At 45.8% G+C, this 27681-nt stretch overlaps 2 protein-coding genes across 2 annotated transcripts in view; one reads left to right on the top strand and one right to left on the bottom strand.

Annotated features, from left to right (window-relative positions):
* LOC142588134 (sulfotransferase 1E1-like) overlaps positions 1–27681 on the top strand; it is a 156117-nt gene that overhangs the window by 31215 nt on the left and 97221 nt on the right. The gene's annotated exons all lie outside the window — the stretch shown is intronic.
* The window catches only part of LOC142587202 (BTB/POZ domain-containing protein 3-like), a 67214-nt gene continuing 48645 nt past the window's right edge, over positions 9113–27681 (bottom strand). The window contains exons 3-5 of the mRNA XM_075698079.1: positions 17532–17871; positions 11749–12305; positions 9113–9902 (exon numbers count right to left, since the gene is read on the bottom strand). Of these exons, the coding sequence (XP_075554194.1) occupies positions 9370–9902; positions 11749–12305; positions 17532–17871 (1430 nt within the window). The 3' untranslated portion in view covers positions 9113–9369. The remainder of the gene's footprint in view (positions 9903–11748; positions 12306–17531; positions 17872–27681) is intronic.

Here is a 27681-nt window from a genome sequence, read left to right as displayed (position 1 = left end):
GGAACGCGGCCCAACGGAAGGCTCAACCGCGCGCGACCACCATAACTCATCGGGGATGTGGCGTGCTTGACACCGAATTTTCGCAAATTCAGCATTTTCCTGATGTCTGCAATGCTGAAAATCGGCTTTTACATGTTGTCCTAGAGATGGTTTTTATTCTCCGGTCACCAAATCAACAAACCCTTATAGAAACTGTTATCCTTTAACGTTTGTACCGCCAGTGGAACACATTCACACGGTTCAGCTATATTCACGCTCTGCAAGCGTTCGAGCTTAGCCCAGTGAGTAAGACACTTGGCTTCTGAATGTGGGGTACAGTATATGTGCAAAACTCACCACCGCCAACGTTCTTCCTTCAGAATTTGTTTTGTTCTTTACACTAATTGCTTTATAGCGACTCGTCTTACGTGATAGACGGGGCAGACAGACGGTTTTCCTCATTGAGTAACAAGGAAATGGTTGTGAAGAAAAAAAAGAAAAGTTGTGAAGTAGTCAACCAGAAGCTGCAGAAAGCCGCCAGCCAGGGAGCGTCACCACGTGTTCCAGAAGAACGGCATGGCCGCTGGATAAAAAAGAAGGAAAGCCAACTCCACGCAGTGAAAGATGTCAAAACAGCGAAGCCGGTGGTAGTTTTCTGAATTTCGAACTCGTGCTTGGCGCGATTTTCATGAAAGTCTTTTGTCTCGTTGTCATCGTTTTTCTAGATTCGAGCTTCGGTTCCGGATTGCGTACCCTCTTCAGCTGCGTGAGGTTGTGATCAAAGCACAGTCTACATGTCCGACGCTGTACAGTACTGTGCTGGTTCCGCGCATGAACTTAGCGTGCAAAGGGCAGCCTCAGTGCCTCTGTTCTTTAGTGAAGCATTTGTAAAGTAGGATACGGACACTTTTAAATAGCCCGATGCTGGATGTCGTCATGCATGATCAATTGACAGAGCGTTGTCCGACAGTTTCCCCGTAGTCTTCGCTGTCTCACGGCTTGATATCGCCAAGCAGCTATAGCCGAAGGGCTGGAAAAGCAAGGTTAAAAATTATATTAAAAATACTGATTTTCGCAAACACTTAACAAACAGCTCATTTAGAAGGTCGGGTAGACCCTGTCTCTGGCATTTCCTTTATCGTGCCTTACGTTGGCATGGCGGACGCGGCTAGTTTCCCGCGCCTGCGTCCGCTTCCGGAGCCTGCAGTACGCTAAAATATATGGCCTTCGAGATCAATCTCCTGTGCTCTGAGGCAGCCTTGCGAAATGGTTTTGCGCTGATAGATAGGCACATGGAAAGCCGAACAGGACGTTGCCTTATTAAAGAACATCTGAAACAACACATCTATGATATTCAAACAAAAAAAAAAGCAGGGTTATTTCGTCATTCATCGCAGGGATTGCATTTACAAACAAAATCTAAATGCGTGCTCCGTCAAAATACAATTTCCAACACAGAAATACATTACCTTCACTGGGCAGAGATTTTTGACGGTTCTTTCAGTGCATAAAACGCGTGATTTTTTTTTTATCCGCGAGAGCTTACAGTTTCGAGCTAACTCTTTCAGCAACAGTTCCATCGGCGAATCTTTTCTCAACGTTCGAAATGAGCCCCACACCCAGGGTCAGAGTTGCATTTGGGAATTCAAGTTTCTGGATGATGTCGGCAAAAAAAAAAAGTTTTCAGTGCCCTAGTAGGCTAACTCGCCTTGAAGCGTATCGTCCCCTAGGCCAGTTTGAGTCCTTCTCACTGCAGTGCTATCGATTACTGCAAAGCTTTTAATAACGGCACTTACTCCGGCTAGTGTTCTAATAAACGACAGGCTTCAGCCAAGTTCCAAAGAGGGTTGTAACAGTATAAACAAAACGTTTCTAATGTTAAAATGCTATAATCAATCTTATGTTTGTAAAACACCGTGCCTATGTCACAGACGTTCTCGCGATGCTTGTGTGGGAAGACGATGGGCCGTGAACAATAATAAAAGCACCAGCCATCGTGTTTCCAACGCTACTTCTCCAGAACAGGGCCAGTGAAGGCTTTCTGTATTGTCGTTACGCATGAAAATACCCCAAACAATAAAGAACGAGAATGATCTAATGCTGCTGTGGGGCGCCGTTCTTCTAGGAGGGGGGGGGGGTAGGTTCACATACAGCTCGTTGTGTGGGATTACTGCATTCAAAACTCACCAACTGCTGAATCCATTTAGTCCACCCAAGCTCAGATCCGGACAGACCGAGCATTCCACAGATTCAATCACTGTCGAGCATGAGTGTCGATAAACTAGAGCTCACACGTCATTCCATAGCCACCTTGTATACTGACTGGATGTAATAAAGATTATTATTATTATTATTATTATTATTATTATTATTATTATTATTATTATTATTATTATTATTATTATTATTATTATTATTATTATTATTATAGCGCCATTGAAGTAAGTTAGTAAAGGCTTCATTGAAGGCCAATAAAACATAGGCTCATCCCGAGATATCCCGTGTCCATCACACCGTAAAGGTTTGTCAGAGACAACATTACGTTCTCGGTGACTACCGTACATGAAACAACAGACGCGCCGTACCGAAGAGTTTATGAAGCGTATTATCTGAATTAGTCATTGCTGCGCTCTCCCTTCAGAAGAGTAGGCAGGCGTTGTGCCCCTTCCGGTGGCAGTTGCCAGCCTGCTCCTCGCCTTCCCTTTCCTGTTAACTGTATATATGTGTCTATGTGTTCAAAACAAATAATAATAGTGATCATTAGTTCACACTGGCGAGTAAGCAGCTCGAATTTGCACAGAACATGTCAGCAAGCTTTGTCCGGTGGAGACGTATTCATTTAATTTGACCTATAGAAACTTGAGTAATGCTCATGAAGTTTGTAACATACGCAACGAATCTTTAAACGTACTGTTGGTAAATATCTGGGAAGAGCAACAGAGTAAGACTTCCCTCCCTGAATTGAGTGAGTCTCACGCGTAAGACACAGACATAACAGCGAGCCTAAACAAGTATGGACGAGTGTTCACAGATGCGCCATCTTGGCTGTCGATGAGAACCATGCAGGCAAACTCCGATATCAGTAGACAGGCCGAAGCTTGCCAGATCACTTGGTAATCAACTATAGCATTGTATACAGAAGGATCAGACAGAAATACAATACGCAGGCTAACAAAGAATCAGGAGTAATTTATTAGCCAACATTTTGACAACGTGATGATTATTATATAGGACTTCTATGTGTACAATGTAGCGGTTACATGTCTCATTGTTGCAACCGGGTTGCACATGCATGTGTATGACAGCCCCGTGTGCAGCTATAACACTTCTCTCAACAGTAACCCAGTGCGTCGACAACTCTGTGCATAAGCACTCATGATCGCGAGTTGGAGACGTGCTATCGTTTCGATACTTATTATTGCATGAGTTCTCTAATAGAATTCCATGTAGGCAACTACACGTGAACGGATTCAACTTTTGTGGTCTCTGACAAACTACTATCATTAGGCAGTACATGGCGGCAGATAACATTCATGCCCATTAAGACGCATGTGGTCATGGCTATATACTGATATGTTTGTATCTTCATTTTCAAACTATTTAAGGGTTCATTTTACAGTTATCTCTTTCTATGTGGCAATGTTAATGGGGAAAATAAGGAGGGATATTCACTCAGTTTAGACTTGCAGGTAAAGAAAGCTCTCGTTTTCGCATTTTGTTGAGTTGAAATCTGTTTACGTTGATTCAAATGAGCAACCAAAACGTGCTGAAAGAGAAATTGATGTAGGTGATTGCCGCCGGATGCTTTTTTTTTTAAAGCAGGTTATACCATCTCGTATTTCGGCCATGGCGTCGAAGTCGCACAAGCAAATTACTGGGCGTCGACACATAGTCAACGCGCGACACATCTCACGACGCTCCTAAATTAGCTTGCCTTGCAGTACACTCCCGCAACCATGTCTGCCGAGTCTCTATAGAAGTTCTTTAGCTTTCGCTCCTGGTTCGCAAGGCTGCGTGTGCTAACTTTCGATTGTAACCTTGGCTAAATACAAATATGCTGACGCATGGTGCACAGAGAACGTCTGCTGTCAAAGAGTTCGTGTTCTTGGGTACGTTCGATATTTAGCCACTCACTTCATGTTCGATAACTCACAGCGTTTCTTCAAACTGACAATTCAATTTCTGGTTGTTGACGACAGGGCAAAAAAAAATAATAAATAATCCCGCAGTCTAGAAGCATTCCTTAACTCTGTCCTCCAGCTTGAACCAAGAAAGTACAAAGATGTCCTGCATTGCACCTCCACCACTCGACTCAAAACGCTCACTGTGCTTCAGTGGCGTCTCCATGGTGATTCTTGGGCAAGAACGTTTGTAACCGGATGCTTTTGACCTCCTACCCTAATGCATTAGCGGGAAGGTAAGGTTCTCAAGCACTTCTTGCCGTAGTAATTCTTCAACAGAGTTACTGCAAGGCCCCCAAGATCGGGCGGACCGCGCTCGCCACCCCAAGTCTCGGAGACCATGATTATCAAAACGCAGTCTGGCCTCCAATGCTTCACATGTTTGATGCCGCAGTGCAAATATTTAAATTAAATATTATGAACAATAAAAACAGCCGAGAGGTGGCGATGCGCTCCACTCAGAACTAGCTGTCTCTGTACAAGCTCCACTAAGGCTCCCTACTCGGTGGAGTCGAGAAAAAACACTTCCCGAGTTTGTGAGTATCCCGTTTATGTGAGAAACGAATGTGAGAAACCCGTTTGTGAGTACAAGAGTCAGTCGAGTACGACGAGTGGAGTGGAGGCACAAAGCAACGAATAACTAACATTAACAATGGACCCCCTTTTTGCGAACTTGCCTCGAAACGTTTCTTATGAAACACGGGGTGTCACATGCAGCAAATACGACGAACTTCGTTTTTTTTATTGCCCAGGTATAATGCTCGAAGAGCCTAAGCGAAGTGCTCTCCAGATTCCGTATGCTTATTGGTAATGGCAGTATTGAAGTCTTTCATCTGGAACTCCCTTAAACGGCTATAGGTCTACGCGGCTGAACAGGAATATCCTGAACGTGAATTGAGTGTCTTATAGATATGAACGTGAAGGTGAACGAACTAGATCAAACCTTTATCTCCAGCGTTATATATTGCTTCGTGAGTAAAGATGGCCGTTACGAAGGAAGCTTCTATTAAAATGCTGCGTCATAAGTATAAAGTAGAACCGGTAGTCCGACGAAGAGCGCCATAGTCGTCCTAAGACAACGACGTGAATGGACTTCAATGGTGGTTGTGTAAGAACCACGAGAAATCGACGCTGATTCGCCGTCCTGTGCAGTCGTCGCTAGTGCAAGGACCAAGACGTTGAGTTTAACGAGCCGCTGCTTTGAGATGACGTGGAAATGTTATGTAATCAAGGAGGTTCACATGCAAAAGCCATGGCGTACTCGAAGAGATGAAATTTTCGCTTATAGCGAAATGAGCCTATATAAGGAAAAGTAAGTAGCTGGAGCCTTATTTCCAAAGTGCCATGATATGAAAAAGTGAACACGTCACAATCACGTGAACAAAGGTCATCCTATGCACAGTATACAACTAGTTCACATAAGCTTGCAATGTAAAGGAAAGAAAATACAGAGATAAAGGGAAAGAACACGATAGATGTTCAAGACCTTCATGTTGAAACTCATGCAGGGTATGCGAGAATATTTCCTTGACTACTATTAGACAGCTGTTTACCATGAATCTATGGTGCGTATGTAGTTATTATGATTATTTCTTTCCCAGCCTCTGATAACAATTAAGAAAGAAACGCTTACTACGTCCGGTTTCTGTCCAGTTACAGATGTGTTAGTTGGCTACCTTACAAACATTTAAGCGGTGGTTACGGGAACGGCATAATTCTTGAACTTCGTGTAGAAGTCGACATCTTTTGCGCATTGTCTCACTCTGTCAATTATGTAAATTCAAATTGGCGCTGTATAAAGACAACAAATAAAATTTAGTTATGCGAAGTTTACATATTCGTTTCAGAGTGAACGCTTTTGAAAACTGCCAGATCTCCCTGAGAAACAATCAAGGCTGTTACTTTAGACTATTTACCTCTCAGACGATGCCTTTCTTTCTGACTCTGAACCAAGCTGGCCGAATGTTAAAGGGCCTCTCATCAGGCTTTATCGAATATAATGTTTACATGCTAGAAACTAGAAAAACCACTCTCTATGGAACGTTTCATCCCAACAAATGTTCAAGTTGGTTCACTTTCAGAGAAGACAGGTTTTTGAAGTATCTCGTCACGTCACGTTTGCGTCACAAGCCTGGACTCCTTAATTTGTTATTAATTTTTATCTTTTTCTTGTGTGACGTGGTGCTGTTTTATCAAACTTTCCAACTCTCCATCATTTTCTATAAAACTTGCCAATTTGCGTTTAATTTATGATTTTATGAATGTTGCATCAAGTTTTAAGAAAAGATACAAATCGCGGAAGCTTTTCGCTAGTCCGAATCGTAGGCATACCTTGGAAGTCTTTTCATAGTGAAAAAACAAACTCGGCGTACTTGCAAATTTATGCTGACAAGTTTCTTAAGCAGCCAAAATCGGCAATAGGAATGTCGCTGTGACGTTAAAAGGAATGTTTTGTTTGCCAGTATTTGTTGTGCCAAGTTTCTGGCAGCTTTTGTGCCCCGTCTAAAGGTAATACATTTTTGAATAATGTACCTATAACTATACATTCTCATGAAGAGGCGTGCGGTCAGGACAAGCTTTAAAACAAAAGTACGTGCAACCCCCCCTCCTTCCTCTCCGTCCTACCCCGTCCTCGTCCCTTTTCAGTGTCGTGTTCGGGGAAGTTTACTAATTTGAACGCTCGCACTTTGGCAGGTGTCTTCTACCCTGTAATATAATGTACACCCTTAGAAATTAAAAGGGGTGTAAATGTGCTTATAACTCACACCCTTAGGTTCTGAGTTATATAAATCACACCCTCAGGATGTGAGTTATAAATAAAGTGTCTATAACTTATAGACACTTTTACACCCTTTCGCAGTTTTAAGGGTGTAAATTGCTTTTCAGTGTAGTGGCGGTATGGCGAATTCTGCATTGCAGAATCTACCACGGCACGAGGCACCACCGGCCATTTCGCATGCTGGTAGCGTGTCAGACGTTAACGAGTTTGTGCGCGTGGCCTTGATTTTCTGGCAGGACATGGCGGATTCTTCCACAGGTAGGGCAGACGGGTCTTAATTTGAATTTTCAGCTGCTTTTCAAGCCGTAAAGTGGTTTGAGGCTTTGCAGACACGACCATGCTGGCGCGCAATCTAGGCTCCACGCTTGTCTTCTGAAGGCCCAGAAGAAAGACCCTTTAAATAATTAAAAAAAAAAAAACAAAGCGAAAGAAAAACAAAAAAAATCTAGTGACGAAAATTTACTAGCCGTGATGATCATAACAGTGACGATTCGTTAACTGTTGTAGTCCGATAACAATGACGCGGGCAGGCTGTCTTCGCTTTGAGCATTCCGATGATGGTGCTCATGCAAGGACGTGTCACAGATGACCTTTGCTAGCTATGAAGCCGAACGATCACTTGTATTGGGAGGAGCTTCGTACTTTCCTTCTATCATAGCCCTTACGGAATTTACTAGCAAAGCGTAAGAGGTGCTTCCCACGGGTTTTGGGGTAGTTCCGAAAAAAGCTCTAAATGCGGAAGACAGAACGACACTAGTGCAACGGCGAGCATCATTCCAAATTTACGCAGTATGGCTAAGGCCAATGCTGCTGCCATTTTCAGGTCTGCCGACAGCAAACTAACTGTCAGCTCAATGTCGAGCCAACGTTGATACATTATAGAGAGATGAAGATGAAGGCCAGGAGGGGTTAACCAATTATTACCTACCCTACACTGAGGTTGGGAGATAAGAAAAGAAAGAGAACGGTTGATACTATGTACCCACTGCATCACCTTTTTTGTACTTCCTGGGTTCGCATTCTTAACGCGCATGAACTTAAAATCCGAGATTCTAAAGGCTATGGAATCCGTGTATGTTTACCCTTTAAATGATATGATTAATTCCTTCTCCAGTAATAATTGAACTAACAGGATGAAGTGCTTTGTCAGCGTCGATTACGATAGCAAGCTAAGCATAGCCATTAACGTGACAGATGGGCATATGGAAACTGCGCAAACCACTCAACGTACGCGAAAGTGCAGCACCGCAATGCTTCGGTGCTTGCCGCTACACTCCGTACAGTAGGCTGCCTGTGGATGCAGGGGGATCTGGTACGGTGGTAGATGACCGCGTTCGTTTGAATGTGCAGTTCCCTTGAGAAGAAATGTTGATTAGAATGTTCAGGTTCCTTGCAAAATTGTTCGTAACGATAGAAAGTTATATGTTGCACAAAGTGTCGTGTATAAGCGATTCTAAGACATGTGGAACTGTAAATGATATGTGTAAGCTAAACACGAGAATGCCAGTCGCACGGGCGGACGCCTGTCGTTTGCACCAAGTGGTACGACATCGCGAGAGAACCAGCGGACATGATTTCCGCAAAGGAAAAGCGCCATATTTTTCTAGTCCCTGGAATGTCGTGTGAGGAGACAGAAAATTTTGAGATCACTGCACTATCGGTTGGTTAAATATGCGGCGCCTATATAAGCAGTGAGTTTCGTGAGTTCTGTGACCACTTCTACTTTTCTTTCAAAGCCTACCAAGAGCAGCAAAAAATTTCACGGCCTGTTCAATGCTGTCACATAGAGGTCGAGCGCTATTCAGGCTCGCCGAGCACGAAGCTGCAATGATCCGTGTCGTTTACGCAGCGTTTACTATAATGGCCTTGGAATGACGACAATACGTACACGTGATTTCGTTTCGGCGTGCTCACGGTACTGGCCGCAAATAGTAACAAAATCATTAAAACACTAATGCAAGTAGACGTCCAGTCAAAACCCAAGAATAGAAGCAGAACAATAGGCCGGAAAGCACAAGTGACGTCTGGGCTGCGGGACCTTTAGAAAGCCCTATAATGTAGCTATCGATGTACACATTTTCCTTTCCGTTCTAGGTGTGGAACACTGTAACCCAAACTTGCTTTTGAAGACAGATTTCTTTGGATAGTACACTCCGTGGGTCGCACATCAGAACCAGAACAGCGAGTCAGAAAGCGGGACAATTCCCTGTGAACGTCGGACACATAGGAGCCCCTGGAAGTGCGACAACTTGGAAAAGTTGCCGACGTGGAGTTCACCCACGTCCTTCCTCATTCCCGTTATTGAGCCGCGACACCCAGTGATGTCGTCGCTGCTTCCTTATCAAGCTCGGAATTGAGCGCGGGCTGAAGACCTGTGAAGAGCTTCTGGGCAACGTCCGCATCCGGAAAAAAAAAGAAGAGCTCGAGTATTCAGAAGTAGAACAGCAAGTCGGAGAACTCGAGTATCTCCAGCACGTTGGACATGTGCGGCCTCTGGAAGGCCGAGAACTGGAACGTCACGCCCTCGACGGTGTCCTCTTTCTTCCTGTTCTTGAGCGACGGCACGATGACGTCATCGCTCATGAGCGAGCCGAGCTGTAGCTCGAGCTCGTACTCGAGTCCCTTGCGCACGAAGATGGGCTTCTTGAACTTGATCCGCACGTCCTTGTCCTTGGCCAGCGTGAAGGACACGTCGAGCTCCTCGCGCTCCCGCCGGTCCTCCTGCACCTTGTAGCTGCAGCGTAGCTGGCCGTCGAACTTGGGCTGCCGCACGCTGTACGAGCCGAGGTCCTGGCGCACGGGAAAGCCGACGCCCACGAGGAACACGTCGCGCGTGGGCACGACGAACTTGAGGCCGAACAGCCGCAGCGGCCGCGACGGCGCGTGGAAGGAGACGGCCTGGTAGCGGCGTGCCACGAAGTGCTCGGGGGGCGACGTCCTCTTGGCGCCCTCCATGCTGACGCCTGCGGAAGGACCGTCGAAGACGGCTCGTTAATGGAAACGTTCGAATAAGTGACACAGCACAGCCTATACTCAAGGGAACACTAGGGAGAACTAATAATTTCAGCTGTATTTAGTAAATCGCCATTTCACAATACGAAACTAGCCACCCTAATTCCGAGATGTGGCTTTGGTAATTAATTGAATACGCAAAGGCCAGAGACGGTTAGCCGTGCTGCCCTGAAGCACCTGCTTGGCCCTAGTTAGCTTTTACCGTTAAAGATGTACTGCATTGCATTCTAAAAGAACGAAAGGCTAAACTTAGTAATCAGCAACAACTTTTGCTGGATGGCCCAAACACAAAAACGTGCTTTGAAGTCTATTACGTCACAGTGACGTACCGGCGCATGGGCTTACGCATATAATTTGGGAAATGAAATTTTGACCGTCATTTGTTTCTTTATCTAGTCAATATCTCACCGCAAGATTAACGGATGTAGATTCCAGAAAATGCCATACACCAGCTTATTTTTATGTGAATTCTCGCACTGCTTTGGCTTTAGAATATAGGAAGCAAATAGGAATAATACCTTACTCGTAATAGAGGGATCACTGTTTTAATATTACTTCCAAAAAGAACAAGCTGCATCGTTCCTCTTCAACAATTTTTTTTTATTTATTTCGTAATACTGTGAACCTTTCTCAGGCTCTGACAGGAGTGGAATGTACAATAAGTGGTACAACAGGTTTGGTGTTCCGGAACATGAATGAAAAGATACATAACTTATATAAATAATAGAATCAAAAAGTGTGCAGAGCTGTAGAATCATACAATCCATGACTCATAATCAAGAAGGCTATAACTACAACACATTTACGAAAGCATTTTCAAAGAAAGATTCAATGTTCGCAACAAAAACATCAATTGACACATCATTCACAATATGGCGGGGCAGGCTATTCCATAGTTCTATGGAACGAGGAAAAAAAAAAACCTACACTCAACTTCCTCTTGACAATCACAGACACTCAGCGAAGCTGATTAGCGTCTCATCGCTCCACTGGCCAAAGAGAGCGTTCAGGCACACAGCAAGCACAGTACGCATATAATTTGGGTATAACTTGGTAGACTAGAGCTGACTCAGTATCAAGGTTCTTGAATAATGGGCAACAATTCGTTAGACGTTTGCTTAGAGAATCTTAAATTTTTGAGCAGCTGGTGCACAAACCCAGTTGTTACGCGGACATTTTCACCCGTTTCACATTTTGTGCCTTTCACACATGATGCATTGCGTCGCATGCATTTTCAGGACGTCATAAAGATGCCATGTATTCTTGCGTTTGCAGCAAAATGCCTTGCCAGGTACTAGGAACAAATCCGTCCTCGAGTAGTTTGAGGCTACGTACCCTCAAAATCGAAGCTTTTCGGATAAATCCGAATTCGAAAAAAAAACAAATATTCGAAAACGCAGAACCGTAACCATGATACACCATGCGGTAAGAGGTTATCCTGTGCCGAAAACGACAGTGACCGTGTGCAAGTGTTCCGACTCTCTCTATTTGTATTTCTTTATATCTTCCCTTCACCCGCTCCCCACTGTGGGATAGAAAACAGGATAGATTGTTCTAGCTAAACTCCTTGTTTGCCTCCTTTTCTTCGTCACTCTATTCCACAGAACGCTTGACTATTCGAACGCCTCCTGTAGTACTGCATGCGACCAAATCCACAAATATTTGCGTTTGTAAGCGCTCTTTGCGTCTAGTCAGTCACCTTTATTAATGCTAGGCCCAACAATCGGATTGGCCGCAGTTTGCTCTTACGAACAAAGTCTAGCGCACACAAGAGCTTTTGCGAACACAGGCCCTGACCTTTTGGCAGAGGCACAATCCCCGGGATGGCCATGTTCATGAAGACCGAGAAGCACTCTTCCTTGGTCAGCAGCCCACTCTTGGCCGGGCCCTTGCAGAACTCCTCGGGGCTCATGGCCAGGAAACGAATGAGCGGGAGCACGGTCTCGATGACGCTACGCACGTTGTCCATGTCCCGCTCCAGGTTCCTCCTGGAGCACTCCTCTTGCCCCCACTGGACCACGGCCGAATAGAGCGCGTACTCCGAGTACAGGTTGAGGTACTTTCGGCGCACGATGGTCTCTAGCGTGTGCAGCGCCACGTTGGGGAAGTTGGTCGAGGTGAGCACGTGGTACGTCTGCCGGTCGATGATGTTCAGGCACTGGTGCACCAGCGGGTAGGCCTCCATGACCTGCGCGAACTCGAACACCTGGCACACGGTCTGCGGCGTCACGTGCTTCTCGATGAAGGCGAAGCAGTCCTTGAGCAGGTGCGGCAAGATGTACTTTTTGGCCGCGTACGCGGTCAACATGGCGTCGTCCACCGTCTGTAGCTTGAGGTTGTCTGTGTAGGCGTACCTGCGAGTGCCGGCAGTTTGAAATGATAGACGCATGAGCGGCAACCCCCCCCCCCTCCTCCCGAAAATAAACACACTGAAAAAAAAAGAACAATGGGCAGGTCCTCGCTAAACAACGTTGCTAGACCAGAGCGTTCAGCTTTACAAACCCCGGTGGTGCTATATGTTCCTGAGGTCTCGGGTTCGATTGTATGCCGCGGTGGCCGTATCACGATGAAGGCGAGATGCAAAAAACGTTCGAATTACGTGCTTTGAGCGCACATTAAAAGAACTGAAAGTGAATGGAAGTAAAAGAACAGATGAACTGACGAGAAACAGAAGTGCGAGTCCTCCAGCCTACCAAAATGACGTTGTTATACGCCTGTCTTCGGTACCAAAATTGTTGATGTGTCTTCTGTATAGTATTGAACTTCTTCTGTAACTCTCTAGCAAAAACGAAAGAAAGAAAAAAAAAACTGCGTTGTGCTTTGCCGTATGAGGCCAGCTGCAACACGTAAAGGCTTGACATCGTCAAGAAATTTTGTCTATATATATGCGCAATTTTGTTCTGAAAGCTTGGCGAAATATATTTTGTGGTATTGTACTTTTAGTTGCCCTACCTTGTGCATTATAGCAGCGAATGTCACCCATGTACAAGTATTTTTTTTAAGGTAGGCATGTGCTGACCATGCTGCCGAAATTAGAGCACTCTACGGGACAAGAGGGAAAAGCGGGTTCCCCTGCGTTTCCAACAGAAGCGTGGAATATTACAATGGGAAACAAGGCAGTTTTCGGCGACGAGTTGATTGTGTAGCCTACTGCCACCGAACTCTGCTGACTGAAATGCCATTTAGTCGTTTGTGATATACGCGTGCCCACCACGTCCACTTTAGGGGACAAGGATAATCTGCTTTTGTAGCGAAGATTTCTTTGACCCTTCTTTCGATTTTCCCGCTGCTGCTGCTTCTGCTGCTGTCGTGCACGCTACAGCGGGGGTGGTTCAGTGTGTGCATAGACATGGAATGAGGATGGCAGAGAAGAAAGAAGACTCGAGAAACTCGTTGGGCCTCTGCACCGCGTTGAATGTGCGCAACACCCTCTGGAGCTCCCTGGGCTTCGCCACGTTAGCCTCTAGACAGCTGTAATTATCGGTGACCACTTCAAAAGCATTGCAGAAATTGCAGTGCTTACCTTTTTGCCAACCTGCACAAGTCAACAGGGAAGCTAGATAGAAGGGCAAGGAGGGGAGGGGGGGCGGCAGAGAATGGGTGGAACCGACGCAGTCGCAAAACGAGTGAAAAGCAGCCCTGCGATTCTTCGCTCGCAGTTCCCATACAAAGGCGTTGGGGGGGGGGGATGATGAAGAAAAGTTGACATGGGAAGGCAAGTAAACGCTGGACTAGACACGACAGCGGTTAAAGGGAAACAGGATAAATTTGAGTTCAAGACACGGTACGGTACGTTTCTGCTATTACTGAGAAATGAACACCATGCACATATGTCAAGCAGTCAAGTATTGTAGGGTGTGCAGAAGCAGAACCGCATTAAAGAGCACCACAGGGTCTAGGCGACACTAGGGAACGGAAGCGGTCGCACGACAAATCAACACCTCTGTGCTCCCGTGGTAGCTTTGCGGCTATGTCATTGCTGGCGGTGGCGGATTTGATCCCGACCGCGACAGCTGCATTTCGACGGTGGCGAAATAAGGAATGTTCGTGCACTTTCATTTAAGGATAGGTTAAGAGAACACCATGGTGTTAAAATTAATCCGGAGTCCGCCACTAAGGCGTGTCTTATAATCCGATTGTGGTATTGGCACGTACCGTCCCATAAGTGAAGTTTTATACTTCTGTCACGGTGCGATGTGCCATGTGAGGCAATGACAATGCTCAACTCTCTCAGAAGTTACGAAATATGGCGCACAACAATGCCTCAAAACACCTCTCCCTGTGATTTCTATACACTAGCAGACAAACAGCAGTGGTGCACGCATGGTAAGATTTAACATCAACTCGCTATTCTCGTGTTGGACTGAACGCTGAAGAAATTAAACATTCACTGTCAGCATCACCGCTACTTATTGTCATTCAAAGCAAACAGCACAGAAAGCTTCGATTACCAGTGTGTGGGATGCGCATATTTTTTCACGTCCTAAGCCTCGTTGCCTTGGTGGGTCTTTGAACCGAGTCAAATAAAAGGTTTTGTAAGTTATCATTCGCGACATTTAGCATTAATTAAATATTCGTAGCGTAACTTGACAACTGCCTAAAAATCACAAAGTTTGGCAGAAAAAAAATTTCGTGCCAGTACATCCGCGCTCCTTTGAATGAGTGCTAAAGTGCGCTTGAGTCGAGAGGTTGGCAGTTCTGTGCAGCATATTGGTGTTGCTGCGTTGCTTGTCACAAGTAATTTTATTCACTAGATTTTATGTCAGGAGAGCAATTTTTACATCAACAGGTAGCCTAAAGAAAAAGGGTAAGTTGAACAGAGGTAGTCCTTTACGCTTCACAAATGGCAAAAAAGCTTCTTTTATCTTGAGTAATACCCCTGTCAAGCGGGCAAGTTAAGTGCACTTACGGGGAGAGCACTTCGGGACTTTGAGTCACACTTTAGGCAACACGCTTCTTAACGGGAAAACAGAGTGCACTCGCAGTAAAAAAAAATGGCGTCAGACTAAGAGCGCGTTTTTAAAGATGTGAATTAACAAGAGAAAGCTGCTAAAAAGCGATTGTTTTAAGTAGAATTATATATAAAAACAAACTTCATCTATTTGTCTCAACAAAAAACGAAGATGTTTTTATTATAAGTGTGTTGCAAGTCAATGCTGTCCAAGACGAATGCCTAGCCAATCCAAAACAACATGGCGGCGTGCGGCGAGGTGGCAGTTGATCCTGCTCATGATCCTGCTAGAACAGAATATGAGCGAGTATATATGAGCAAAGACGGTGAGTTAGATATTTAGCTACACTGCAAAATGCCACGCACACGGCTCAAAGCACGACCGGTGTGGTCAGCACGCTTTCACACCAAAATAAACACGAACTGAATGAACATGGCGGCGCCGCAGTGCCGCATCATTCTGGCGCCGTTAGTTGCGTACATGATAAATTCGTTTCTTTATTGTGCTGTTTCGGTTCTCGCTAAACACAAATTATACTGTTAACAGCTGCTAAATAACTGAAATGAGTTTTTGTGTCCTTTTTCTATGCATTACATTTTGCGTCGTTGAAAGCGTTGGTGGCGAGGCTAGGCACTCCTTCAAACCATGGGCGGCGAGGCTACGCACTCGGCCAGCAAAGTGCGTTCCGTGAACGTACTCCGACTTGAGTGTACTCATCTGAGAGTACACTCCGCTGCGACGTTAAGATTTGAGAAAGTGCACTTAAAAACCGAGTGCACACGCCGTAAGTGCACTTAACTTGCCCGCTTGACAGGGGTATAACAAGTTTGCTAAGGCAGAAAAGACGTAACATCGAAATCCGCTTGGCAAAACTCCCGCACTGGCTTGTCAAGACGCCATGCATTTAAACCATCATTACCGTGAGCCTATAGTTACGTGTTTTTCATACCAGGACTTGACTAAATTGTGAATGAACTAAAGGCTCAAATTGGAAAGCTAGAAGAACTAATCTGGCGCCAAAACGGCCCAAATACAATAATGATGATGTCACACTCATGTTACGGCACTGAGGTTTTGACAAGAAATTGGGAGGAGGTGGGGGGCATGTTAGGTCTTCATTTGCTCAATTATTCACGACGATCATCTTTAATAGAATGAATGAATACAATTTCGAAAGAATACTTTACCATCGTTAACTGATTTCATGCGGGTCACGAAATTGAATTTATATACTTACGAACGCTCGTATCCCACGTTTCCGCACGTCTAAAGGCGCCGACGTGTCCGACCTAGTTTTTTTACTGTTGCTGGTCATGTGATTGACCACGTGGCAAACACGCTCCGTCTGCAACCTGAAGAGCTGGGAGTGTGCATACAGCGCACCAACATCGCGTGCCTTGTGAAACAAAAGCAGGCAGCCTTCGTGATCGGTAGACGAGAATTGCAAAAAAGCAACCAATAATCTCCGAGTGAAAAGAAAGTGGATTGTTTGTTATAGAATGTCGATATCATTTCAAGACTGTCATCAACCCGTCTTTGCATGCTACTTCGTCTGCAGGCTTTTCTTTTAAATTTCGTATGCTACGGAGAATTAGGATACTTTGCCAGTGTTTCCTAAATTTCCGAAAAAATAGAAGCAAGTTTTTTTTTTCATGCCTTTTTAGTGGTACGAACATCGACTGATACTCTTGTTCCTTGCGCTGCACTTCCGGTTCACCTCCTGGGCCGACCGGGGATGAAATTTAACATAACTAAAGAAAGAAACAAAATAATACAGTAAAAAATTCATGGCTTTCATTATAGATATGGTACCATAGCATTGGTTTAGTTACAAGTTGAGTTACTGAAGTGTCTGAAATAATTAAAATTAATTGGAAATGACCAATTACCGCACACCGAAACACAGAATCGTAAACATTTACCGACCCGCCACGCGAGCGCGACTTTGGTCAAGTTTCCGGAAACCCGGAAGTAGAAAATGGAAGTAATGACATCACTAATGACGTCACACACGATGTGTGGTATGATATTTAACCGGCTAATTAATGGAAAACAGCTGCCTCCTAGTTCGTTTCCTGCGTTGCTTTCGGCTGAAGTTAACATGAAGAACGCCAACGTCAAGGTGCGAGTGCCACTAAGCGACACTTAAGTGAAAGATTAGGGTCGCCTACAATTTTTTTTTTTTTGTCGCGGCTCCGAAATTTCCGGAAATTTTACGTCACGCCGCGGTCACGTCGCGCTCGCTCCTATAGTACCGTTCCTTGCTCCGTGCTACATTGGCTCTCCTGATAGAGAGAGATAATAACATTATTGAATTGGGGAAAGAGGGATTAGGAGCTTGATGCGTGGCGCTCCAAGTCTAGGGGTCCACTGGCTTCTGCCGCTAGTCGAACGTGATCTAGAAGGGCCTTCTGCACCTTCGGGTCTGGTTGGCGAGTTGTGCCTTCCATTGCTCCAGTGTGTTAGTTAGATTATAACCACGTAGGCATTTAAACTCGGCGGTCTATTTCGGCATCCCCATGAGATGTGGTGCAAATAGATCTACGCAGGATTCAAAAGGGGGTCTACCCAAGTTTATTAAGATTTAGCAAAATTTTCCCAACGATGCACGGGTGTGGTGTGGCTCACCTGAGCAGGTTCTCGAACCCGATGGGGGCGATGTCGGCGATTCGGATGACCTTCGACTTGTCGGCCATGTCTCCGTAGAACATGGCCTCGAACACGGGGCTCGTCATGGCCAGCAGCACCCGGTGGCCCACGTACTTCTTGGAGGCCGACGGAGGCCCCACGATGAAGGTGACGTCGGTGAATGCCTTGTTCTGAAGCAGGGACGACGTCCGCTGCAACACCTTCTCGCCGTCGGCGTCCATGGCGGCCCCACCTCCGCCGTGGGGTCCGTCGCCCCCGCGACCCCCGCGGGGCCCCTGGGGGTTGTTGCTGCTGCCTGCGTGCGCCAGCTCGCTGCAGCCTGCGATTCGAAACCGACCGCGTGTTCATGCTGCGATAAAGCGTGCGTGTCTGGGTGGCTTTTGGCTGAGCCCAAATGCCTACGCAAGCAGGTCACTGCGACAGGCTGGCTGCATGACAGAGCCTGAATGGGCCACCGTGCGCGCGTGGTTGGACAGAAGAGGTTGGGGGAAAGTTAGTCGAGATAAAGAGTAGGGAAGGCAGAGAGGTTTACCAGGTCGTACCTGGTTTGTTTACGTACACTGAGTCAGGCATAGATAGATAGATAGATAGATAGATAGATAGATAGATAGATAGATAGATAGATAGATAGATAGATAGATAGATAGATAGATAGATAGATAGATAGATAGATAGATAGATAGATAGATAGATAGATAGATAGATAGATAGATAGATAGATAGATAGATAGATAGATAGATAGATAGATAGATAGATAGATACTTGGTGAAACAGTGATGAGCTGTGAAACAAGTGTAGCGTAGGTGACGCAGCCGACCCGTTACGGATATTTAGTAGAGAATCCAATAGCGGTAATTGATCAGCCGGCTGTGCCAGTAAAGAGGTCATTCATTCATAAAGTTCGCATAAAGTGTGTGTGTCTATGGAGCAAAACAGTGGTACTATGCCTTGCAATACAACTAAAATTAGATGTCATAATACGCCAAACGCTCTAGAATTAAGACATTTTTTCTGGTTATTAAACACAGCCGTAATATTCAGACATGCCACCCATTCTCAGGTAGCCTGTCCAACAAATGTTCCCCTTGATGAAACTTCCACCACCTTGCAGATTTCCACAAAATTCAATTGCCAATAGCGTGGCCTCCGAGGTCGTGAGATCTCAGAGGCCACACCAGAGGCCGACAAGCAAGCCACGATTGCTCAGAGTGCGGTGTCAATGAAGCGTTATGGTTACATACAGGAATGACAATCTCGGTCGAGTAGCGTGTGCTACGTTTTCGGCGCCATATTTTGGCAACCACAGAGCTGTGATTTGTGCCTCAGTCAATGGCTTTCCTTGCTTTAAACGTATTTTTCGCACACCGCATGACCTGGCCAGTGACAAAGCTTTTTATTTTTTTAGTTTTTAAATTTTTACTGTAAGCAACACAACCAAGGCCCGAACCGCACCTGTCTGTTCTCACAAACTTCGAACGATTGGTGTAAAAGTTAGACACAAATATTGTGCGGTGGCGTAGGGCATAGCGAATTCTGTTTTGTACCTGATATGGTTCTTTCCAAGAACAAAATTAGGCAAGAAGATATCCGCCAGAGAAGAAATGCTAACATATTCTATGAGAATGCAATCCTCTTACCTGTTCGTGAACAATTTGAAAACGAGAATATTGATAACATAATAATAATAATAATAATAATAATAATAATAATAATAATAATAATAATAATAATAATAATAATAATAATTTTTGTTGTTGTTGTTGTTGTTGTCACTTTGTAGAGGATACAGAGAGGTTCAGGCCTGTCAAAGCCAACAGGAGGCTTGAAGGACTGGGCCCGGCAGTTTACGGCAGAGGTAACAAAATGGCAGCAACAAACAGAACATCGACTGAAAGGAACGATAGATTCAGCTGAAGAAATAGAAAAACAAGGCAGTCACAAAACAAGTACCAAGGACATCAATGCTGACTCCAAGGAAACAAAATTTAAAATACATAATCTCATACTTCTAAGCACAACTGCAAAAGAATACAAAAATCAACACAATGTTGTCAAATGCGTTTTTAGGTTCCGCATAGAGTTTACAGCAAAAAGTTCTTTTGGTTACCCATTAAAAATATCCGGCGCATAAGCACATCATCTTGCCTTTCCATACCTTGTTACGCTCTGTGGTACATAATATCGAATGGTTTTTCGCACCTTCCGGTTAGGATCATATTTAATTAAAAAGTCTGAATTCCAAAAGTGGCGACGAACAACCGTTTGTACGAAAAGAGAATGGAATGAAGGAAGACGTAAGAAGCGGAAAATATCCTCCCCGGATGGGATATGACAATTATACTCAATGGTCTTTAACATGTTTTTTAAGATGCTCTCAATTCGGCAATGTCAACGGGAAGGACATGACGCAAATAAGGTGATTCCGTATCTGAGTACACTACGCGCAAGTGCATAAATTGTAGCATTCTTCACATACATTGGAGCCAAAGATGTGATATTAAAGAGTAACCACGAAACCTTCCGTAGCCTGGTACTAACGTTAGCCAAGTGGTCGTGCCATGATAAACTACTACCGAAAACGACCCCGAGATATTTGTACGACTTTAAATATTCAACGGGTTTGCAACGACAAGAGAGAGAATCGGGATCATGTAAAAATACTTGTTTGCCTATAAGGGCTGTCTTTAGGGTATTTCTAAAGCATATTGTTTTGGTTTTCTGTGTGTTCACTGAAATTCCGTTCTCAGCGAACCATTTCATTACATGATTCACGTTTTCCTGCAACATATCAACTGCTGTCTCCAAGTTTATATGCCTTGTGAGCAAAACAGTGTCGTCCGCATTATAATAACAATACTTGCCTAATACTTCCCAAATAATAATAATAATAATAATAATAATAATAATAATAATAATAATAAAATGATTCATATGCGATAAGAGCCATGGCTGGCTGTTTCAAAGCAGCGTCGGAGCGCTTCCTACAGTGTACGACACGGTATTGTAGCGAAAAAAAACAAACAGGAAAAGGTCTGTCACTCACATTCTTCTTTCTCCCGTTTTTTGCGCAACTATACCATGTCGTTCAGCTAACACTAACTCCCCCAATAAAATGTTATCGTTCCTCTAGTGTGTTCTTCTGAATAACACACTTTTTCTTCTTTCGCCGCTTTCTTTCTCAACATCACAACATCAGAGTAGGGGGCCCATACTGTTGTTCGCGTTAATTGAGTTAAAGTAATCAACAGTCACTGAAATTTGAGATACCCTATTTTTACAAGTCACCATTTTCCCGAAAATCTGCTGGCACGCGGTGATCCTTGTAGTTCAAGAGAACGTGCTTCACAACCCTAATTTGTTCGCGCATGCCCGCACCACCGGCTATACGCGACTAACCCTGTCGCGAGAAGCGCGACATACCACGTGCAAATACAGAAGCATGTCCGGAAAATGGATCGTCCCGTGACCGCCCCACCAAATGACCCGCGATGGCGCCCATATCCTCTCGCACGAATTCCCCGGGGGTCGCTTAGCGGAACCAAGGCTGTGACACCTTGCGCCTGCCACTCGCGTACGATTGAGCACGTCGCGTTCTTTTACAAAACAGTGCATCGGTGTGTGGGCTGCGCTCCTGTTCGAAGATCCTACGAAAACCCGCGCAAATTAGCACGTCTCGAAGCTGACCGTTTTCACTGTGATAGCATTTCAGGCGGACTTCACGCACTTTGCATGTAACACGGTCCTTCGACGAAAAATATAAGCCGGCCCCCGAATGCAGTGCAGCCTAAGACAGCGTCTCAAAGCGCTATAGCTGCCCCGTGCGAAGAATGCTAGAAACCGGCACGTGACGCATGGGCCAGACGATTCGAAGAGCGACCGTCGAACGATAGAAGTGTCCGTGCGATCTTATCCTAATGGTTCGAGCATTCAGGCTGCTGTCCTGGGAGACAGATGTCCGATATGCCACAATCGTTCACGCATTTCTTCCTTCAGTGGTAGGCGGACATGGCCCATTTGAAAGGCACCTAAGAGAAAACTAGATGTGGGTTGACCGAATTCGGGCACGAAATCGCAAGTTTGCAAGACGCGAAGCATTAGAAAGTCGCTTTGATGAATGAGAGAGCACAAGGCCGTCCGTGACACAACGTGGGTGCAGCTGTCGAGACGCAAGGATTGTCGCATCCCAAGTATCGCATAACTAGAAAGATATGCAGCATTTTCTTTTGCTCACGCAGCTGGGCAATTGCTTGCGTAAAACTCGTGCACTAGACCGAAACGCAGGCAGAACGGTATTCATGGGCGCTCGAATACACGATTTGATCTTCGAACCAAGTATAGTCACTATTTCTAAATGTAAATATTTCTAAACGCCAACTGCGCTTATTAAACATAAGATTGGAGGAAAAGCAAATTTTCATCCCCGCTGTTACTGTATAGGCACATCGTGCGAACTTGCCTATAGTGGTTCAGGCTGCGTCGCTTAGGTTGCCGTTGTTCGCTCTCTCTACTTGCAAGCTACTTGTTTGCTCCTAATGCTCCACTTGGCCTTTCAACGCTGCATAGCCTACTGCGTAATGAGAGAAATTTGCTAATTTTAAGAATACTAGGACTAGTTGGACTAGGTACTTGGTTGCAACTAAGTTGTCAGAGAGCATCACTCGCAACTTAGTTCGTAGTGACTTTTCTGTCCTGAACATTCTTCCGCCCTCGGTTTCGCCTTAACATGGTGTTAGATGAATGAACTAGCCCAGCGACAAGTATTCAAAGAAAATTTTCATTTGCCCCAAATTCAATCTTGCGTCATACGGCTGGGTTGTTAGCGATGGTGCGAACCAAACAACCATAAGGGTGCCTTATATTAGTGCTTAGCGTGTTCCCTGAAACAGAACTCGAGAGGGAGTGACAAAACACCGTTCGCGTTCTTATAGAACAGCAGGACGTATTAGAAAGCACTCTGCCACAGGAAGCGAACTTCGACTCGGCGAGCGCAAACAGACATCACTCACAGAAGCCGAAAAACGAGCGTAATAAACTGCATTTATTGCTCAGGACATCACTGTACATTAAGACAACAGCACTGGCAAGGCTAGACATGAACAAGTAAAATACACAAAACACACAGTGACTATAATGATGCGTGCGCTAGTAACTGGTAGACAGTTTCGAGAAAGTTCTTATACCCCAAGTGAAGAGTACGTTGACTCTATTTTGGCACGAGTGGTGTATTGGGCAAGTTTTACGTATACACTCAAACATCACCGACTGAATCAAAAGCTGCTTGCGAGGATGTCTACTCAAAGGCGGTTTCTTGGACGGGCCAGTCCGATGAAAGTGGTTACGCTGCAGAGACGGCCAAGGCAGGGGCTTCTATCCAGGAATAGGCCGTCCGATGATCGCCACTTCCCGATGGTCGGCTCGGTGTAATTGGGCCTCCATTGACGCATCCAAGTCAAGGCCTGCAACGTGTTCCGGGCGCTCCTGTAGTGCGCGTGAAGAGACTGCAGGTGCGGCAAGCGAGCCTCGAGCATCATGAAGAAGAGTTCCGCCACACTGTCCGGGGTCGTAGTTGCCGTGAGTACGCAGACATGCCGCAGGCTGCGGGCCATGCTCAAAGTGAAGGCGAAGCGTGCATCAAGGTTCTCTTTACTGGCTAGAAGGGTCAAGGACGTCAGCCGAGGGTTGTCGTAAAGAAGCTGACCCAGTGTCCAGGGGCAGTGTTCAAGTTCCGTGACGTCTGCGCTGTCCACGCTGATGCGAAGTTCCTCTACCCGGCAACTGAGCAGGAACCTCAGGTTCACGACCTTGGCAGTCTCGTCGATGCTCAGTCGGCGCAGCCTGGTTTTGCTGTGGAGTCGCTCGAAGCAGCAACCGGAAAACAGCAGGGGAAGCTGGCACGTTTCGCACGACAAAGCAGCGTCGGAGCCAACGTCGAGCTGCTCGAGAAAGGGGCATCCATCCGCGAGCCACGTGAGCGAGTCTTCGTGATTTGCTCCGCACGACGGGAGTGCCAGCGAGCGGAGATTGGACAGCGTCGATGCCACTGCGGAGCAGCAGTCGGCTTCTATCGTAAAGTGGTACGCGGACAAGTTCAGTTCCACGATTCGGGAGACGCATGCGCTGAAGAACTGCATCATCGGCAACATGTAGCCGCTGTGCGCGGTCGGGGACCTCGGGACCTCAACTCCCTTGGGTGCCATCAGGACGAGTGAGAGGCGTGTGGGGTCCTTCCACGAGTCGGGTATCCTAGCGGCTGCTTCGAATAGGTGGGTGGCTTTCGTGTCGGCCTCCACGACCACGACGGCTTGCCGGACATCGCGCAGAATCACCTTCTGTTCGACCACGTCGGTGAAGGTGACCAGGCTGCTGGAGTGCTCCGGTTTGAATCGACAGGCGATGTTGCCCCATATTGCGCCTTCGGGCTTGAAGGTGCGGTGTCGCTCGTCCCTTTCTTCCACCCGAGCTTCTTGGTCACTTGGCATCAGCAGTTGTTCACAGCTGTACTTGAACGTTTCCATATGGCGCTTGTGTCTGGACAACTCCCTACGGCAGGCTTCTGCGCTCGGCAGAACAGGCGGCTCCTTGTGGACGGCGTGGATGTGTAGGTGGCGCAGCCTGCGGCAACGGGTCAAGAAGTGGTCCAAAAGAACGACGGTCGCCTCCGTGACGACAAGCTCGACGTACATGGTGTTTAACCTGGGCCCCTGCAACTTGGGGAAGGTGCGAATATGCGTGACCGCGTGACTGTCCAGCCAAGACTTGTAGAAGGCGTCCTCGCACAGCGACCACTCGAGCTTTTTAACGCCGGGCAGCTTCAGGGACAAGACGTCGAAGAGTTTCGGGGGTTCCACGAGGCAGTTCACGCAGTACAGCTCTCGCAGGTTGTAGCAGCGGCCGGCACAGTCGAGGATCACCTCGGACGACAACGCGAGACAATTTGTGAAACGCAGTTGTCGCACGTGCACAACGAGGGGCACTTTCTCGACCTGGTCTTCGATGTGCTGCTCGCGAGTAGCCCCCATAAACTTCATGACCGCTCGTTCGTCGGTTTCAGGATCGAAGGTCACTCTCCGCAAGATCTTCGAACAGAAGGCGAAGCGCTTGAGCTTGGGCGCCGCCTCGGCCATGACTAAAAGAGACGTGGCGTCCAGGTGACGGAATATCTTCCTCCATACTTCGGGCGGAAAGGGTCCCACGAATTTCGGGGCTCCGCGGCCTGGTTGCACTAGCTCAGAGGACGACGACATCGCTTATTCGCTTGACACTGTAGCTACAATCGATGGTGCGTGCTCGTAGAGTTGAGACAGGGCGACGTCGTACACTTCGGGATGGCGAGCTCGAGACGGCGCAGGTAATGCTGGCGTGAGGAGGCGACCACTAGCAAGCAATTCTCGCAGTCAAGTCTGAAGCGAAATCTTTTTTCCCTCCTATATATAACTAGGAGGCATTAGGAGAGAGGGTGAGGCGGGCACCTTATGAGAGAAAAAGAAAGCCACGGCGAAAGAAAAAGGAAGTTGTGGGCTTTCTGTTCTGGAGAAGGCAAAGAAGTTGGCCCCCATCATGTATCCCCATCATGTATCCCCATCATGTATCCCCATCATGTATCCCCATCATGTATCCCCATCATGTATCCCCATCATGTATCCTTTTTCCCCCTCTCTGGTTCTTTTTCGCAACTAATCAGGCATTGGGCATGCTTAGAAGGGTGGGGATTTGGAAACCTCGCGCTGAGGAGGTGTGAGCCCCTGGGTTAAACACGCCCACTCTAGCAGCCTCGCAGGTGGCTTTGTATACTAGTTAGCTGGCGTGACCCGTGGATGTCCCCCTGTGGAGTATGTATCGACTAGCCTAATTCGCCACGGTGTTTCCATAGATGTTGAAACACGACAAGCATTTCTCGAGACAAACTTGCCTCCTAGATTGTACTTTCTTTTTTTTTTTCAGTGTAAGTGTTAACTGTTATGCGTGGAAAAAAAATTTCGGTCGTTAGGAAGGCCGCGAAATAAATTTTTTGCCGTATCAAGACAAATACATATATAGACTATATAGACCACAATTAAGTTAATTACTGGAAGTTCTTTGCGGCGCATTCGTTTTTTCTAAGAGCACTGCGTTTAGGACTTCCTGAATGTATGCATAATAATTTGTAAGTGATAAATCGGCCGTATAGCCCGAAATAACACGCCATGAATGCGAGAGCGCAACCAAGTGGGAAGACAACGAGGCTTACTTGTCATCTTGCTCATTTTGACCAGTCGTTATTCACACATCCGCGGGATTTCTTGAGCTATGTTAGTTGACAACGCTTAGTTGAATAAAATCCAGGCTCAGACCTCACATAACTTTTATACAGTTTGCATGGCCGAACTGCAGAATAGCCTCGAAAATAAGTAATATACCTCCTCAATGTGCCTATCGTACGTCTGTAGAAATACGTTGTGGACACCCAACCAGATAGCGTCAGAGGATGGTAAAAATCCTTTTATATACCAGCTAGGAACGTAAAGACCAGCCCACGAAAGATCTCGAGTTCAGCAAATCGCCACAGCCGACGGAAAACTTCAACGCGTTGCTGCTAAGAAAACCGGCGTAGCAATTCCATTCGAAGGAATTCCGTCGTCAGTGTACTATATCCCGAGGAACGAGCAGTGCTACGCGCAAATATTAAAATTAAAAGACTTTCTCCCCCGGTTATCACAGCGTTTCTCTCAAACTACACTTAAAGAACACTAAGTTACTGCCTTTAATTGCACATCGTACTTTTCAGTACGACGTCTATTCTTTAGCAATCGTGAACGCGAAATAGTATCATCCGGCGTGGTTGCCTAGCGGCTATTATGTTGCCCGGCTAAGCACGAAATCGCGGGATCGAATCCGAGTCACAGAGGCCGCATTTAGATGGGGGCGAAATGCGAAAAAACCCGTGTGCTTAGATTTCGGTGCACGTTAAAGCACCCCAAGTGGTCCAAATTTCCGTAGTACCCCCCTATGACGTGCCTCAGAATCAGATCATGCTTTTGGCCGGTAAAACCCCGTCATTTGATTTCAAATAACATTCAGCATATTCGACCTTCCACGTGGAATTCACCCTCGTTTTAACATTTTATCGCCTAGCAACGCGCGTTCTGTGGCATGGCAGTCGCGTGCGGATACAACTGATATTCTGGCTAAGTTAATTTAATGTTATTTTCAACATCAGAACCCAATGATGCTGTGAACATTGGACAAAAAGCCTCGATAATGGGCTTTAAGGCGTCCACTGGTCGTCACATCTAATGATGCAAAAGTTCAAACGACAAAACTGGCATTGCACAAAGGAATACATTATACATTCGAACAAGTACGTCCATCCATGTTCACATATCACACGAGCACAGTTTGACAAAAGTAAGAGAAAAGAAACAATGTGGGAAACTTCAGTAATGACACAATAAGGGCTGCGTCGCGTCTACTAAATACAGAAATCTTTCGATTAGCTAAATACATTACAAGAATAACAAAAAAAAGCACTAAAATCCATGCTTGGGGCACAAACATGTGAAAAAAAAAAACGATGTAAAAATATGTGCGCAATTTAAGTTATTTATTTTAGTGGATTGTGTAGCTGCGTGCACAATCTTTGATCGCCATAGTGGACTCTGCAATGGGGCACTTCCAACAATTCATGAAATCGAATACCACGTGTATTTTGACTATGGGTCAAGCAGGCAAATATTCTGAAAGGTATTGTAATTTTTCCCGAGTTCCATTTCGTAGCGCCTATCGAATGTACGCTCGTAAAGTTTAGGAAGGGAAAGTTAATGCGAATATCTGAAAAGTAGTTATGAATGTATTTCGCATGGTGCGTTTGCGATCGCTGGAATAGTCCTTTTATTCTACTATGCGAAATTTTTAAATCTTGGAAACAGTGGTAGTATCTAATGCTGGATTATAGCATATTAAAGCTAACATATAGAGAGAGTTATAAATAAGAAGCTTCACACTTGCTGGGTCTGAATAACTTAGATTAGAAAGTACACCGGGGAGTCGAAACAATTTAGTTGCTGTAGCTCCCAGGTAAGGATTCCATGCCACGTGCTCTTCGAAAAGAACGCCTAGACACTTAAATGTAGGTACGAGTTAAACATATTC

Source organism: Dermacentor variabilis, chromosome 7 (assembly GCF_050947875.1).
Source record: "Dermacentor variabilis isolate Ectoservices chromosome 7, ASM5094787v1, whole genome shotgun sequence".
Classification (NCBI taxonomy): domain Eukaryota; kingdom Metazoa; phylum Arthropoda; class Arachnida; order Ixodida; family Ixodidae; genus Dermacentor; species Dermacentor variabilis.
The sequence above is the reverse complement of the archived record's forward strand: the minus strand, read 5'-3'. Positions and strand labels throughout refer to the sequence as shown.